The 16,903-nt window shown below is 46.0% G+C and overlaps 1 protein-coding gene across 2 annotated transcripts in view; it reads left to right on the top strand.

The window, feature by feature from the left end:
- Nucleotides 1-16,712, top strand: part of itfg1 (integrin alpha FG-GAP repeat containing 1) — a 165,597-nt gene extending 148,885 nt beyond the window's left edge. For both annotated transcript variants that reach the window (XM_054771194.1, XM_054771195.1), the window contains 4 exons: nt 7,084-7,208; nt 12,249-12,331; nt 12,917-13,034; nt 15,829-16,712. In XM_054771194.1, the coding sequence (XP_054627169.1) occupies nt 7,084-7,208; nt 12,249-12,331; nt 12,917-13,034; nt 15,829-15,888 (386 nt within the window). In that variant the 3' untranslated portion in view covers nt 15,889-16,712. The remainder of the gene's footprint in view (nt 1-7,083; nt 7,209-12,248; nt 12,332-12,916; nt 13,035-15,828) is intronic.
- The last annotated feature ends 191 nt before the right edge of the window (nt 16,713-16,903 follow it).

The raw sequence follows: 16,903 nt of genomic DNA, 5'->3' as shown, positions 1-16,903 counted from the left end.
TCTTACATCTGGTGCTCATAAACAGGTTCTATGGACACATATTGCGGTTCAGTCTTTTTTTCTTTTTTTTTTAATCACAGAGGACCTTGAAGATGAACTTCTATGTCTGAGACCTAAGCATGACTCAGCACAAAACATGTAACAAACAACCAGTTCAATCAGCAGGTCAGTCCTACGTTTGGATTAGCCTTCAAGTTGTTTGAGATCTTTAAAACATGCGTGATAAATATGCATGTGGATGACTGATGCAGGTATGAATGTTTTTCTTTTTTTCCCCCCCCCAAAGGTCGGGCATGCATGTACAATGAGTGGAGTGCACGTACGTGCGCCGTGTGATCGTGTGAGCTAGTATAATCCCCACAACTCATTAGGCTAATTGGACAGAGTGCAGAAAGCTCAACATTGATTCTCCTCCCCACGAGCACACTTGTCTACATCAGAGCTCCCCCAAGCCCTCCGCCCTCAAATACGCTCTGCCCTCCTGGTGGTTTTTGCAGAGAACACTCGCTGAGGAATCCATCATGAGCAACCAAGAAAACAACATATGTAGTTAATAAACATCCAACTGCAACGGCGCTAAGTAGACAAACTTCCTGCACAGGTCTGAAAGCGTGTAAAGTCATGCATTATTCGCAGAGACCTTAAGGAAAATGCAAGAAACCAAACAAAATCTTGGAATACACCCCAAACATAAACCCATAATCCACCTTTCTACAGTTTTATACTCAGTTGAGAAACTCCTGGTAATCCTGGTAATCCTCCAACCAACCCAAAAGCAGCCTGAAAGTCAAACCAATGGGGTCACAGTAAAGTGAAGGCCATGAAGCTAGTTTGTTTCTAGCAAAACCGTTGAGTGTGGTACGTTTATCACGTTTCACTGGATCATTGTCAAAAGTGGTGTCTTGGGGTAACCAATCCAGACCACCACACTTTTTTGGCCTGGGGTACCTGTTGGGTCCAATTTGGCTCATTTGAGAATATATTGTTAAAAATAAACATCACATGACCGTACATGACTGCGCTTGGATTCATCAGAGAGTGTGACTATTCCTATGTCCATGATGCTGCTAAAAATGCATGTCTATGTAGAAAATCTTTGATTAGCATTTTTGGCAGCAAGTCCTTAAAAACAGCGGCGCACTCCTGTCATACAGATGATCTTTCATTGGCGTTTTTGGCACTAACTCCTTAAAAAGAGGCTGAGAAGATCGTTGAGGACGCTTTATCCATCAACTCTGGTAGTTTTATTTCACACTATTTACAGGAGCCTGTCAGGTTAGGTTGATAACTTTAGAATCAAAGAGGAATAGCATCAAATTACGACTCCGGTTTTTGCGTTACAGTCATTTGAGTAGTGGGGTCTTTTCGTTGTCCACTGAATTTGCCAATTATTTACTTTGTACGAGCACCTTGCTCATATAATGCATAGTATCAAACCAGTACGTTTTGCATCATATTTGTACCAGAGATTCTAAATTGCAGCGTCAGTGCCAAACAACTTCTGCCAAAGTGAGTCAAAGCTTTTCTTCTCTTCCAACAATGTGTCTTCAACAAGAAGAGTCGTCATAAATTCGGGTCAATCCGGCATTTTGCGGTCCATGTCAAATAACGTGGTATTTTTAGAGGTGCTACAATTCGATTTCGGCATGCTCTAGTGCTCTGAAAGACGGAAGCAGAAAGGTTCTAGACCCAGAATGGTACGGTTGGTTTCGGTCCAGATGTTGACAATAAAATCATGCAGCATGGGCGACCAATGAGGTGGCGCTAAAGCGGTAAAGGCGGTGGGAGAACTGGCGAGGAAAACAAAAATCGAGATGACCTCAAAGTTGTTATTGATCAGCCTCCTCGTCCTTGTTTTTACGTCCTCACGATGGCGTCCCCATCTTCTAACTCATACCCGTCGTCTTTTCACTTTCACGCGTGACCCCGCAATCTCGCTCCCCACGCCGCCGCTTTATAGACGCCATAAATCACAACGATGCTCGTTTTACCCGCCACCTTTGTTGTCCGTCCGTCTGTCGGTCTGTCCCTAACGTCCTGAGAAGTGATTCTTTCGGGACACCGTTGTAGTCCTGGGACATCCGGTTACCTTTGCACATTTTCCCCAGACTTGAACTGCAGCTCTGCTTCTATTTTGTTTGCAGTGAGGAAGGAAGATAAAACTGTGCTCTTGAATGATTAAGTGACTTATTTAATTGTAGTGGAAACGCTCTCTGATAAGACCCAAGAAGGGGAAATGTTTCTGACGCTCTTTCTGTTCATTGCTCATAAACCTCGAAACGTGTATCATTGGCTCATTTCCTCATTGCTCTCGTCGGCCAAATATTAAACTCGGGCTCTGTCAGAAATTCCACCCTGCTAATTTCCTTTACGGCTCGTGGCTTGCGGGCCAACTCGGACCGTCTGAGGTCGAGATAGAGATCATACATACACAGAAAAGTCTGGCCACTGGTCCTTAGTGTTCTGAAAACTTGGCCCCTGGATGATTTTTGGGAACAGCCCTGGGTTAGAGGTTAAATCTGCAAGCATTTCATCCAAATCTACCTGGAACTTTTAGCTTTTGGTAGACCCCTGCATGGATCTTATTCTTGAGATCCTGCTCGAACCCAACTCGGGGATATTCCAAACCACACAAATGGGAACCACAAAATCAACCAAAGCCTGCAATGAAGACATCAAAGCTTTTCCCAACAACAAAGTCACCAAGCAGCATAAACGGCAACCTTTTGCTACGTACAACTGGACGTACGTTTTTTTTGCCCGTGCAATTTTTGTCATTCCCCAAATTGCTGAGTTTTTGTTGTTGTGTGTGATGACGAAGTAGTAAGAAGTAAGCTCTCGGCACGCGTGGAGGATGTATGAAAAAATCTGAACGTGCGTTGGCCGCAGTAGTTTTGTGGCGTATGTCCTTTGACACACATAGGAGTCCACATGTGCGATGTATGAAAAAAATTGACATTTTGCCCAAACCTGACACCGGAAAAATGTACGAAAGTCACACAATGGCCGTACGGACGACGTACAAAGACGTACGAAGTGTGTAAGTTTGTCTTGCAACCTGAAAAAACGTCAGCGTGTTGATGTTACAAAGAACCTATGCGGCCAGTCTACGGCTTGAAAATCCAGCCAGTCTAGGTTCATTTGTCCAAGCGAAGGGTCTCGTCAGTGTGCTACGTGTCTGTGGTAGAGAAGCACAAACATGTTGCCGTGCTTGTCTAAAACTGAGTGGAAAATATTCCATTACAAACCGGTAGGTTTCCACTCGAGTAACGGAGAAAACGCCCCCCAAAAAAAAACAGTAACATATGAGAATCCAATTGCTATCCAAAGCTGGACGGCAGCTGAAAAAAGGAATGAAAAGTCAAAAAATGTACGGCTTTGTGCAGTTAAGCGGTGCAGTGAAGTGCTAAAGATAAAATCCTCTTGCTACGGCGTGTCATGGATGGAACCCTACTGGTTTTGAGCGGTATCTGACCCAACGTGGGCACTGTGGATGAGGTCAAAGATGTTTTTCATGCCAGACTTTCAGGACACATCGGTAGCGTTGTGGCACAAGATGCTGTTTGATTCCCGGCCAGTGTACCAACACCCAACCACTGGAACTGTCCAATGATGCAACGATGGTCTTCAGCCCGGATAAATGGAAGTCAGGAAGGGGATCTGGAATCATCAACAGAATCATTCGAGTGACTTGACCATGACTATGACCGCGCACAATTTTGGAGCTGCACAGCTGGCATCCGTCCCTCGTGACTCCGCCCCCTCCTCTTCTGCAATTTGCTCCTCTTTATCACCATCAGGAGAGCAGACGGTTTCTATGGTTTCTATAGCGACCGGTGCTGCGAGTTGGAATGTCGCCTGAGACATTTTTTCTCCTTTCACTTTTGAAGTAGATAGTGAGCACGTCGTGTTTGCTTCCTCGATAACTCACCCGTGTATTTATGTGTATATTTATATAGTTCCTCTGTCAGCGTGCGTTAAAAACGTTTCAGACGATAGCTCATATCATCCAGTCTCAACTTTACAAGATTCTACTCGTTCATTTTCTATGCTTCATTGTTGCATTAGCCTTTTTAAAGTATAAGGACAGCTTTTAGTAGCATTAGGAATTATGAGTTGGTGAATTTGGGATTATATTCACGAACTTACACGTAGATGATGTTGATATGCAACTCATTTCATTTGTGGAAAACCAGAGCCGGTAAATACAAAGTCTCACCGACACAAAAACACACACACAGTGTTGCTTTGCGTCCTCTTTGTCTTCTCAGAGATGGACTGTTGACTGTTAGTCATGTGTGCAGGCCTCAATGTCCCACCAAGGCCTCGCTGGTCACACCACCGTGCCAGCGTCCCCACGTTGTGAGATGGCTTTCCCCCAACCGTGGACACGTTCTCTGTATTCTTTTAGCCAATGCACACAAACACACACACTCAGCAGACGCTAATCCAGCCTCCAGCCTGTCTTGATCCACACACACGCACACACACACGCACACACACACACAACCCACTGAGTCCAAGCCAGATGGAGCAGCTAAAAAAAACATCCTGACAAAATAGCCACAATCCCTCAGGTATCATGTTGTGTGTGTGGTCCACTCCAGTGTGAAGATGATCGCTGTCATGCACCTGCTAGTGGGCTATAAGACACTTCACCACCTATCACGTACATTCTAACCCGGTAGGACGAGCCTCTATACGCCACCACAGTGGATGTAGAATAGAAAAGAGTAGGCTTTGCTACACATCTTAAAGAAGAGAAGAAAAAGATGCATCCCCTAGCTAGATGACCCCATCCAGTGTACTTACCCACCACTTCAAGGCTTCACTACACATCTTAAAATATATGTTTTCATGCTTTTGTATTGGATGTAACTTTTTTTGTGCAGGTGTACCAAATGTGGCAAGTGAATGCAACTGGCAAATACATACAATACCAGTCAAAGGTTTGGAGACACTTGTGCATTCTGTTGAATGAGAAAGCATCTCCAAACTTTTGACTGCTGCTTTCAGTGAGCACACTGACAGAGTTTTGGTTATTAAAATGCTACATAATGATGTTCTAACAGTAACACGTGTTCCTAGAGCCTGTTTATGAGCACCAGCTTTGGTAACAATCTTATCTTCTTCACGTGTATGCTCCACTTTGGAGAGAGGAGGCGCTCAAATGCTCCTTCATGATGTCATGTAGGAAAATGGACATGACACCGCCTCTGACCCTCCCCAAGATAGGCCCCCGCCCCCCACTTAATTAAAAAAAAAAAAGAACAGGCTTTACTACGCATCTTAAAATAAAGCTCTGCCAACTATACATTAGTCAGCTGTAGACGTGGGAACTGTAAGTGTGATTGTTTTGTTTTTCTTCAGCCAATAAGCTAACCTAGCTTGATGTTGCTGTTAAAATGTGTGTGTGATGTTAGCGCTTCAGCGCACATACTGTAGCTATACTGGTGCTGCTCACCTTTTACTTCATTTGTGACAGGGATTTGTAGTTATGATAGACTCCAGACGTGTATATGTCAGAAAATTTGGACAGAATTTCTGCTTGTATGACCTCAGCGGTATTTGACGTTCCAATGGTGTTGATTTGCAAGCTAGCACAGTTTTCCTTAGCCTCGAAGCTCGCTGAACTGAAGACTTGAAATGTACTTTGAGGTTTCGTGTGACACATTTTGCAACGGTGGTTTAGAACTCAGACATTTTGCACGACTTTAGAGTTCTATTTCACAAAGACGTGCAGCAGTCCTCTCTACACATCTTCTATTCGTCGGTCAGCTAAAGACGTGGGAGCTGTATGTTGGATTGTTTCGTTTTTCTTCAGCAAATAGGTGACCTAGCATGATGTCGCTGTTATAATGTGAGTGTAATGTTAGCACTTTAGCACACATAGCTATGCTCAGTAAAAGGGCCAGCTGTGCAGCCGACCTGACCCAGGTTGTGTGGAGGTGGAGGGGAACGAAGAAGCAAGCGACGACGAGATTTAAGCGAGGCGGAGGAGGAGAACAGGAGCCTCCAATCCAGCAGTCCATCCACATTAGTTCTGATCGCTGGCTGCCTGCAGACGCTCTCTCCCTCTCTCCCCCAGCTTTGTTTACCACGTAGAGGTTGATTTATGTCGGCTGCACTTGGAACAGTTGTGTGGCGTGGGCGAGACGCAACAGCAGCAGCAGCAGCAGTCGCCGAAACATGGAAGACCAGATTGCAGCGATGTGTCACAGCACAGAGGCAATAGATTTAGGATGGCTGCTGCTCATAAATGACTGATTATGCACATTAAACACTGGAAGTATCTTTTCATTGCAGTGACCGTTTAGGCCGTCATGTTTAAGGGTCCATGGCAGGACAAGAAACAATAATAAGAATTCATTGTTAAATAAATATTTGCTATCGTTGAGCACTTCACATGCACGTGTGCACTTTGTATTAGTGTAGTGTGCTGGCAAGACAAATTTCAATGTTTTGTATACTCGGATTATTTAGTACTTACTGACTGTATGTCACAAAAGTGAGTACATGCCGCACATTTCTGCAAATATTTTATTCTATCTTTTCATGGGACACTAAAGAAACGACACTTTGGTCCAATGTAAAGTAGTCAGTGTCCAGCTTGGATAACTGTCCCCTCAAAATAAGTTAAAATACAGCCATTGGTGTCTAAACTGCTGGCAACAAAAGTGAGCACCCCCCCGTGTTACACTGTACATATTGGGCACAATTATTTTTCCTTCCCGGTGTCATGTGACTCGTTATTACAAGGTCTCAAGTGTGAATGGGCAGCAGGCGTGTTAAATTGGGGGTTATTGCTCACACACGCTCTCGTACTCAGTGGAAGCTCAACATGGATGTTCTAGACTAGAGAAGATCGCCATCACCCTGAAAGAACAGGCCTCGCCGTGGTCCCTGGTGTTTGGGAAATAGGCGTATGAGTGCTGCCAGCATTACTGCAGAGGTTGAACGTTGAGCGCCGCTCTGTGCATCAAATTGCTTGCATGGTTGTCGTCCCTGAAAATGTCGGCCATGATGACCGTCGTAGCTGTTAAGAAACAAAGTGACATTTGACCTTTCCTTCTGTCGTCGCAGCCGGTCAACTGAGCCAGTCGGCGCACTTCTCCCTCCAGCTGCCCTACACCGTGCTGGGCCTCGGACGCAGCGCCAACTTCCTGGACCACCTTGTGGTCGGCATTCCCCGCAGGCCCGGAGAGCTGGTGAGTGGATGTTGTTCACGAACTGCATTGTCCATGAAAACACTCAACTCGGTACGCAACTACACGCTGAAATGTGAGGAAAACAGAACTTTGAAAAATTGCCCATTCATTTTCAATGGGAGAAATCTCGCAGAATTGCGGCAAATATGGGAATGTTTTTGAGGTTTTTTTTTTCAGACTGCACATCTGCTTCGTGCTTGAACGCTTCTCAGCATTCACTAACTAAGTAGGACACGGTGGACCCGGACTTGTTGTCATGAACCGGACAGACCTGCACAGGCTTCACTGTATAAAGTTTTTCCATAATCCTGGACAGTGATATCATTCAAAACCAGTGATGTAGGACGAGGATCCGCGGAAGTGGTGACGTCTGCACATGTGGAACACGGCGAGTGTTGTGTTCCTGCGGTAAATAATTGAGGCTTAATATATATTCGTCAGCCACATTTCCACACTACATTACCTCAAATGTCAGCTCTCTTCAGCTCGCCTCTCTGAACTCTCGCCACACTCGTCTCCGCCGCCGTTTGCTCACCCTCCCGTCCTGCCTCCTTCACTCCCTCCTTCACTTTGCACTAAATATCAGGCACGATAATCCCCCCCCACACACACACACACACACACGCTCTCCCTCCCAGCCCCTCCCATCCTCCAGACTCGTGAGTTGATTAGAATTGCAGATGGCTCACGAGAGCATCCAACGCGGCGAGAAGAAGAAGATGCTGCTTTGTTGTTGCCGTGCGTCCCGGCTCGTTCCTTCCGCGCGCCGAAGAAGCTAATGAATGCGGCCCATTATCCCAAGTAGACTTTCCTCAGCCCCAGGGACCGCTGGGACTCCATCAAATGTGTAATGAGGAGGAGGCGGGGGAGGTTGACCACGGCGCCGCCCAGGAGGTTTGCCTTCCGGATGCTTGCGTTAATCAAGAGGCTGGATCCTCTACCTCCACCAAGGAGGCCATCTTGGCAGTGTTTGTGTGCTAGTGAACAAGATTACACAAAAACTGCTTCACCGATTTCCAGGAAAACTTTGTGGGGGCGGGCGGAGCGTCGGCCAGGGAGGACTCTATTACGCTTTAGTATTTGACAAGAACTCCACCTTGAATAACGCATGAATTTTAAGGCACTCTCACGTGAGGTGCACCGGGCATGCATGCACATGCACGTGTCATAAAATGACTGTAACGCGATCGCTCTTCCCAGGTGTCAATGGTAACCCACACATTTCATAAAAGAAATACCAGAACACGAAGACTGAAAATAGTCCAAAAGCAGGCTAGCTCATCCGTGACTACATTCAAAAAAGGCGTGTCATTTCAGTCACGCGATTGCTCCTCTCGCAAGTAATTCATGACAGCCGGCATCTTGCACAGCAGACGTAATCACAACCTCTCGAAATGAGACAAAAATAAATAAAATAATCCACAAAGTCATGGAAATTACAGGAGAATGCAAGGGATGGGACAAGCAAATGAGTTGTAGTGCAGGAAGATTGGCTGTTATGGGTGTTTCTTTACTCAACTGCAGAGAGTACTAGGTTAAGTGGAAGGTCGTGCCTCACTATTTGCGGTTCGAACTTGGCTACCTCACTCTATCGCGAGTTTTCAAAAAATAATAAATGATCGCTGTTTCATGGTTGAATACGGCCTTTTATTTTAAATGCACATTGAAGCAAATTGTAATAAAAATGGCTAAACGAAGTAACTAAATGAACTGAAATTCAATTCAAGTTCCTTTGGGAACACATGTGCTGTGACACCGCCCGAGCAGGAGTTTTATTTATGTCTTAAATGGCTTATTTACTCTGCTATTGCGTAATAAAGCCATTTAAAGCTGCCATTTGTAATGGCGGAAGTATGCTGTCCAGAAAAACAACAAGCAACTGCAAACAAGTTCTTACATGACTAGCTATAGCATTGTTCTGCCAAGAAAATTAACTCAGGCATGAAAATGAGCAAGAAACTGAAGAAGCGAGGGTGGTCTAATCATTTCTTCCCATGACTGTATACTGGGTACAAACGTAAAGGGGACTATGGGGGTGTTATGTCATGTCTTGAGGGCTCTAATAATGTTTAAGACCATATTTTAACAATTTTAATCATGTTTTTTCTGTCATAACTAAGAAAATATTTCATTTATTAATATTGAAACCTACTTGCGGAAATTCACTTATCGTGGTCGGGTGTGGAACCAATTAACGAGGATAAATGAGGGACAACTTTGTTTTAGTTACTTTTTTCCCCAAAGGAGAGCAAGGGATTTATTTGAGGTGTGGTGTCTACTTATTCCGTTGGGGGCATGGCCTCCAGTAGCGTGGAGGTATCACTTGACCGCATACGGCAACTGACTGCCAAGCTCCCCCTTTTTTTAAGGAGCTTTTGCAAATTATTTGTAGTGTTTTTTTATTATTATTATTATTATTATTTTCCAGACTTCCGGTCATTTAAGAAGAAAACACAAACCTTTTGGTGCGTAAAAATGTATTTTATTGTCACCATTCTGCCGACTATACGATCACATTAAACAAGTCATTGTTGTTGATGAGTCCAACGCTGTCATGAAATAAAGACATGATTGGAAAAACATGCTTAATAAGAAGGACAGCTTTAATTGTGGTGCATCGTCATTGGCTGTAATGAAAGTGCGTTGCCGCGTGCGCAAACTTTCAAAGCAGCTTGGATTTATCTCCGCGACTCATCCAAAAATCCACTGTTTCTTCAACAGTTTGGACTTTCCAATCATCTCCAGCAGCACATACTGTATATTTGCTGGGTAGCCGTAAAGATGCCTCATGATGTGACTATTGGAGGCCACACATGATGTTCATCTTATCCTGCCCGTCCTACATCCCAAGTCTCCCTGGCGCAGTAAATCTACCGGAGCGTCCAAATATTTTACTTTTCATTCCGTTCCCAGGAGGAATTCCCCTCCGCCGCTCAAAGTGCTTCACTTTTTCCCCAATCAGTCGGCGTGTACCACGACTTTCAGCAGCTTTGAGCATCATCTTCCTTCCTCTCCGAGGACTCGCCGGCACTTTTCACTTCTGAACATCGCAGCCGCTCGCAGGCGGCGGCGGCAGCTGAGTCGTCTCCAAGCGACGCCGCTTTCCAAGAGCTGTGAAGCTCTCCTTATGTAAGAAGCAATGGCATGGAGTGTAGATTGATTAGTTCTGCTTGGTACGGTACGGTTCGGATCAGCAAGTCCTGATCAGTGTCAGCGAGATAACTAACGTGACATGTTAGCAACAAAGAAGACGGTACGTTTAGTTCCATCTTGCATTATCAGACCGTACTTACTCGTATAAAAACGTGCTGATGGTATGTGTCGTAATGCCCCAGAAATGTGTACCAAATGCTTCCTGGAAACACAGCTTTGAGATGCTGAGTGATGATGAGGCTGCTCTTATTGCTGGTGCACGCGCCGCGTCAGTGTTAATGTCAAATGTCTGAACTGCATGTTTTTGGCCCGAAGGCGGGAAACGACCATTAAAGAGACGCGAGCAAATTACAATCCGCCGTCGAACATTTCCCCGTAGGCAAATGTTGTTGGCGTTTTTGTTTTTTCTCTCAGTGCTCTGATCTCCACTTTGAAACTTTGAACTTCAAGCCTTTAAAACCATCATGGAGTCTTTTCTGGAATGCAAAACACTTCGAAACACGTTTTCCCATCGGATGCAAAGGAAATCATCTGTTCCAGGGTCAACCTGTGGCCATGGTATAAATCTTTGTTAACTCTACAGGCTAACATTACACATTTTAACAGCAACGTCGTGCTAGGTTAGCCTACTCGCTGAGGGAAAACAACGTGATCAAATGTGCAGCTCCCACGCCTGTAGCTGACTGACTGATAGTTAGCAGAGCTCCAGGCTTGAATTTAAAAAGTGTAGTGAAGCCTGCTGTCATTACATTAAGAAAAATTACACAGTAAGTGTATTTTGTGAAAGTATTGTTGTCCGGTGGCCTCACCTCAAATAAACACCTCTTTTTAACAAGTGCTGCCACTAGGGGGCTGTGGTTACCTGTGGTTCTGAATCTTAAAGCGACAAGTGATGACTTCTGAACTCATTCGCTTTGTCACAATGAGATGCGGTATTAGTTTAGATTACCAAAATTGATACCAATAACACAAAGCAAAGATGTGGATTTATTTTGGTTCATGTAGCTTAGCATATATTGACTCACATTGGATTGCTTTTTAGCATTTTAGCATCTTTTATCGTACAAAATGTATCACAGTGGACCTCCACCCCTTCCCCATACTTACATTTTTCTGTATGCGGTCCTTGCTGGAAAAGGTTTGGACACCCTTGTCTTATTCGGACTCACTTTTACAGTTAAAAGTAGTCGGCAGGGATTTATTTTAAGATGTGTGGCGAAGCCTTTTTTTTCTTTTTTCTTTCTTTCTTTTTTTTTTTTTTTTTTTACAAAGTGGTGGGCGTTTGGTGTTCAGAAACAAGCTCCCGTGTCACATATTACTGTCAGAACAAAATTAAAAAGTCACCTTTGCATCACAGGTGACGTTTTAATAAGCTATGCTCATCAGTGTGGTCCATGACAATACCTGTCAAAAGTTTGGAGACACTTTGTCAGTCAGTCGAATGCACAAGTGTCTCTAAACCTTTGACTGTATGTATTTGCCAGTTACATTCACTTTCCACAACATTTGGTACACTGGCACAAAAATCACTTCCATGCAATGCAAAAGCATAAACTTACATTTATTTTCAGCTGTGTAGCGAAGCTTTTTGGGTTGTTTGTTTGGTTTTTTTATTGTACTAATTGGTGGGTGTGTACACTGTTCCTCCATCTTGATGGTTATCATTACTGCTCCGACGGAACCTGTCACCTCTGTGGCCCGTCATTGGACGAGGCCCGACTGCACGACGACAGAATAACTGAGTCACACTTGCCAGTGTGTCGATCCAGGCAGGTGGCGCAACACACGAGTGGCGATCGGAGACCACGTGACCCGATTGTTGTCCTCAGTGGGGTGGAGCGTACTTGTCATACGGGCGCCTCTCACGTGTCCTTCCTCTCCCCGCAGGAGTCTAGGAAGCAGGAGTGGACGGCCATCATTCCCAACTCTCAGCTCATTGTCATCCCCTACCCGCACGACCAACCCAGCAGGTACACACACACACACACACTGAGCAGGGATGTGTCATAATTGCCCCCTCCGCCTCTCCCCATCAGACCGAAAGAGTGCTTGTTGCCATGGACACCATCCGCTAGCGGCGCCGCCACTTAGTGACAACACACTTAAGTTAGCGGCACAGACTGTCAACACACACACGCAGTGTGTGATCTCATGTTATCACGGTGGTGTTTGCATGTCAGAGCTCCAGATGGTGACTTAAATGCACAACAAGCACCCCCACTTACCTGTCCCCTTGACTTGCCCCCGTTTGTTGCACCATCTTCACCTCTCCCCTTTCACCTGCCGCCTTCTTGTACTTGCCACTTTATGATGCAAATGTGTTGCTCTCTTGAACGCACATTGTTTTGAGAAGCCAAGCTCGTTACTTAAAACGCTTTGCCCACCCACCCCTAAACTGGCCCCCATTGCCTGCCCCTCTGTCGGTCAGATATTTTGGTAGCCTTCACCCCTTTCAGCAATGGAAACACAACATATATTGGCTCTGAAAGGTTGTTGTTTTTTTTTCTCGCTGTGTGTGTGTGTATGCGTGTGTGTGTGTGTGTGTGTGTTTGTAGTTGGAGCGCCAAACTGTACCTGACGCCCAGTAACAGCGTGCTGCTGACCGCCATCGCCCTCATCGGAGTGTGCGTCTTCATCCTCGTCATAATTGGCATCCTCCACTGGCAAGAGAAGGTCAGCACACACACACACACTCACACACGCACACACACACACACACACACATGCACGCACACGTTGTGGGGATTTTCTGTGTGTAGCAGCAGATGGGATTCACTCTCCCTATCCTGCAGTCTTGTGGCCTCCCACTGAGACACACGCACACACACGCACACACACACACACACACACACACTTACTTTCCTAATGTTTCTTTCTGAGACCCGGAAGGACGTTCGGCAGTAATTGGCGTCTTCTGTCCTTTCAGCATGGCGGATCCGCTCTTCATAACTCGCATAAATACGCCCTCCGGGGAGCCGCCGGCGCCGCTTAGTTTCGCGCCTCCCGCTCACACACACAAACAGCGACGTTCCCAACACGACATGACAACACGCAGGACACCATCGAGGTGCTTGAAGATGAACTTCTGTGTTGTTTTTTTGGAGGGGGCTTCTTTCCATGGCAGCACAGAGCGCTCACGCTGTCCCCTCCGCTGACGACTTGCTGGCGTCTTCACCCAGCCATCTGCCGTACTGTCTGTGTGCGCGCGTGTGTGCACGCGTGTGTGCGCGCGTGCGTGTCATCTCTAATTGCTGCCTTTGTAAGGACACAGTCTGAGCGTATAAAAAAACACAAAGATGGTGTCTGCAAAGAAATGAAGAAGGTGGGCGGCGAGATGAGCAAGGAGGAAGACTGTAAATATTCATTATTAATTAGAGTGAGGAGTGGAGCGTCTTCTCGGGGTGTGAACTATCACTATCACTCTGACAGTGTGAATATGTGCACTAATGGTATGTTATGTTAACAGCCATATTTTCATGGTGTTAACATGCAGACGCTGTGAATGTGCAGCAATTCAATGTTGTTTCCTGGCTGATATTCCGTTTCCATCCTTCAAGTATGCACTTTTGTTCTGACAGTTTCGTGGTCGTTCCCCCATAAAGTGGTTCAGGGGGCATTGCCTTGTGGGGGACTCCCCCTTCATAACTGGCCCTCGCCCAGTTCCCTGTGCCCGTACAGCCGCCCTTAACTTGCCCCTTTTACTTTCTCAGTTTTTGACTGTGGTTTTTTTGCCCCCTTTACCTTCCCAGTTTTAATTGCACCCCCCCACCCATCTCTTTAACGTGCACCCCTTTTCCCTGTCCCCTATGCCTGCACCCTTTGCTTACCCCTTTCACTTTCTGTTTTTTTTTTTTTCAGTTTTAACCCCCTTTTGCTGCCCCCTTACCATACCCGTTTCACCTTTTACCTTCCCGGTTTTAACTGCCCCCACTGCCCCATTTTGCTGCCCCCACCCTTTACCAGTCCCCTACAGATGCAACTTTTTGCCCATCTCTCTTATCTGTCCCTTTACCTGCTCCCCTTTGACCTGCCCCAATACTTGCACCCTTTTCTTGCCCCTTTATTGCACCCTTAATTTGCCCCCTTTATTTTCTCAGCTTTAACTGCCCCCCCACATTACCAGTCCCCTTTACCTGCCCCCCATACGTTCCCAGCTATAACTGCCCCCACTTTACCTGTCACCTTTGCTTGCCCCATACCGCCCCTTTTACCAGTCCCCCTTTTGACTGCATCCTTGGTCTCTGGCTTTACTTGCTCCCCTTTGACTGCCCCCCCCCCCTCCCCCCCCCCCCCCCCCCCTTTGACTTTGTTCCTTTCTCCCATCTCCTTTGTCTGCAGCTTTTACTTGTCCCTCAACTTGGCCACCTCAGCATATCATGCACTGTCCTGACTATGCCAGCATCATCAAAGTACTTCTTGTGAAGTCGCCACGTGTACATGTACAGTATACGTGTACACGTACAGTATACGAACGTACACATACAGTATACATGTACATGTACAGTATACGAACGTACACGTACAGTATACATGTACACGTACAGTATACGCGTACACGTACAGTATACATGTACATGTACAGTATACGAACGTACACGTACAGTATACATGTACACGTACAGTATACGCGTACACGTACAGTATACATGTACACGTAAAGTATACGAACGTACACGTACAGTATACGTGTACGTGTACGTTGTATGTTAGTATACTGTACGTGTACGTTCGTATACTGTACGTGTACACGTACAGTATACGAACGTACACGAGAAAAGTGTTTCAAAGCGTCTTTGCTGTAGCTAACATGGGAGGCATATGAGGTCAGGTGGGTCCCGCTGATGGACATTTAGCATTTCAGCGCGTTTGCTTGCTGACATTTGCTGTCCAAACAGCAAAGTCAAGTGGAGGACACACTCTAGCTTAGCATGCTAGCACCCATACAGACCGGAGAGGAATCTTTAAGGAAGACAATCAATCATTCCTTAATGCGAGCGACGCCAAAGTCTCTTGTTCCCACCTGAGACAAAGCGTTTTGGCACAGGTCGGACGTAATTAGTCCACATCGGAGACCGCAGAGAAGGCTGCACGCACCGCGCCGCCGTGTCATTAAAAGCTTCAGATGGACACAAATCAATGCGCCGCCGCTTAATGACAATTCGGGCCCCGGGATGACAAACTGATGCTATCCTCCAGACTCGCAATTAGACGTCGGCAGAGCGCTTCTCCAAAAGAACATCCCGTCCTTCCATCTTTGGGAGCACCCTGCAGGAAATCAAGAGGCAGGACATCCGTCAATATCAGCCTGTGGTACCTTGAAAGATCAACTATTGATTGGCAGGATGAAAAGTCATACATCACCTTTGGGAGGAAGTCTTCAGGAGCTTCTTCCTGTTTTGTTTTGTTTTTGCTTCTTGTGTGTTTGGATTTTAGATTTCATGTAAAAATGTCTTTTTGTGTCCCTCAGAAAGCAGACGACCGAGAGAAGAGGCAGGAAGCCCACCGCTTCCATTTTGATGCCATGTGATGGACGAGTGTCACATGGTTGGAGATCGTCCTCACCTGGGCCCCCCAGTATTCCACACATCCAACTTGCCCCGCCCCCCCTTTTATTGGCTCCCTTAACTTTCCCCCATTTATCTTTGCCCCTCTACCTGCCCCCGAAACTAGCCCCCTTTTCTGCCTCCTTGCCTGCCACATTAACTTGTCCTTGCTTACCTGTCCTATTTTCCAGCCCCCTTTGTCACCACCTTTACCTGACCCCCGCCTGACACCTGCTCCCTCCTTAACTTAATCCCCTTTAGCCAGCCCCCTTTACTTCCCCCTCAATTTGACTCTTTTTCCTGCCCCCTTTTCCTGTCTCCTTAGCTTTAGCGCTTTCCTCGCTCGTTCTGAAGACCAAAACAACCTTTCTTGGTTTTCCATCATTTCCAGTCTTGGGATGAAAGGTGAATTCTTCCTGTTTCCAACAAGCCCACACGCTGGGACCTCCGTCATGGCCGACTGCATCATCGGGTCCAAGGATCCAGTGTGCTGGAGTGTGCACAGCGTGACCTTTTTCATCATTTTCCATGGAATGGAACTTTTTTTTGTTTGATTTTATTTCAGACATCCGTGCTGCCAAAAAGGTTTTCATTGGGTCATTCAAGGTCACCGTCAAAACTCTCTTCTCCCGTCTGGGAAAGCTAATCTGGCCCAAGCGCTTTCAGCGTCTTTTTGTGTCAGTTCAGGTTGTTTTTTTTTCTCTCTGGAGAGATTTGCCCTAACAAATAACTTGTATACGTGTAATTTATTTCTTTGCCGACAAACTCCAAGTGAATAATAAAAATGGTGTTGAACTTGGGTGTTAAATGCTTCGTCATCAGAGTTGTTTTTGTCCAACATAAATCCCATGCCGCCCTTTTGGGGACCGTGCAGATACCCTCGTAGCCCCCACCCACGCCCGCCTCCATTGATTAATTTTGTTGCAGGAAATCTTCACGTGATGCAGCAAGAAAATTAAACACCTTCTTATTTTGCAGAGGACAACCATGCCAGCACCC

This window comes from Dunckerocampus dactyliophorus, chromosome 3 (genome assembly GCF_027744805.1).
Source record: "Dunckerocampus dactyliophorus isolate RoL2022-P2 chromosome 3, RoL_Ddac_1.1, whole genome shotgun sequence".
Lineage (NCBI taxonomy): Eukaryota > Metazoa > Chordata > Actinopteri > Syngnathiformes > Syngnathidae > Dunckerocampus > Dunckerocampus dactyliophorus.
This window is presented reverse-complemented; position numbering and strand designations above follow the sequence as displayed.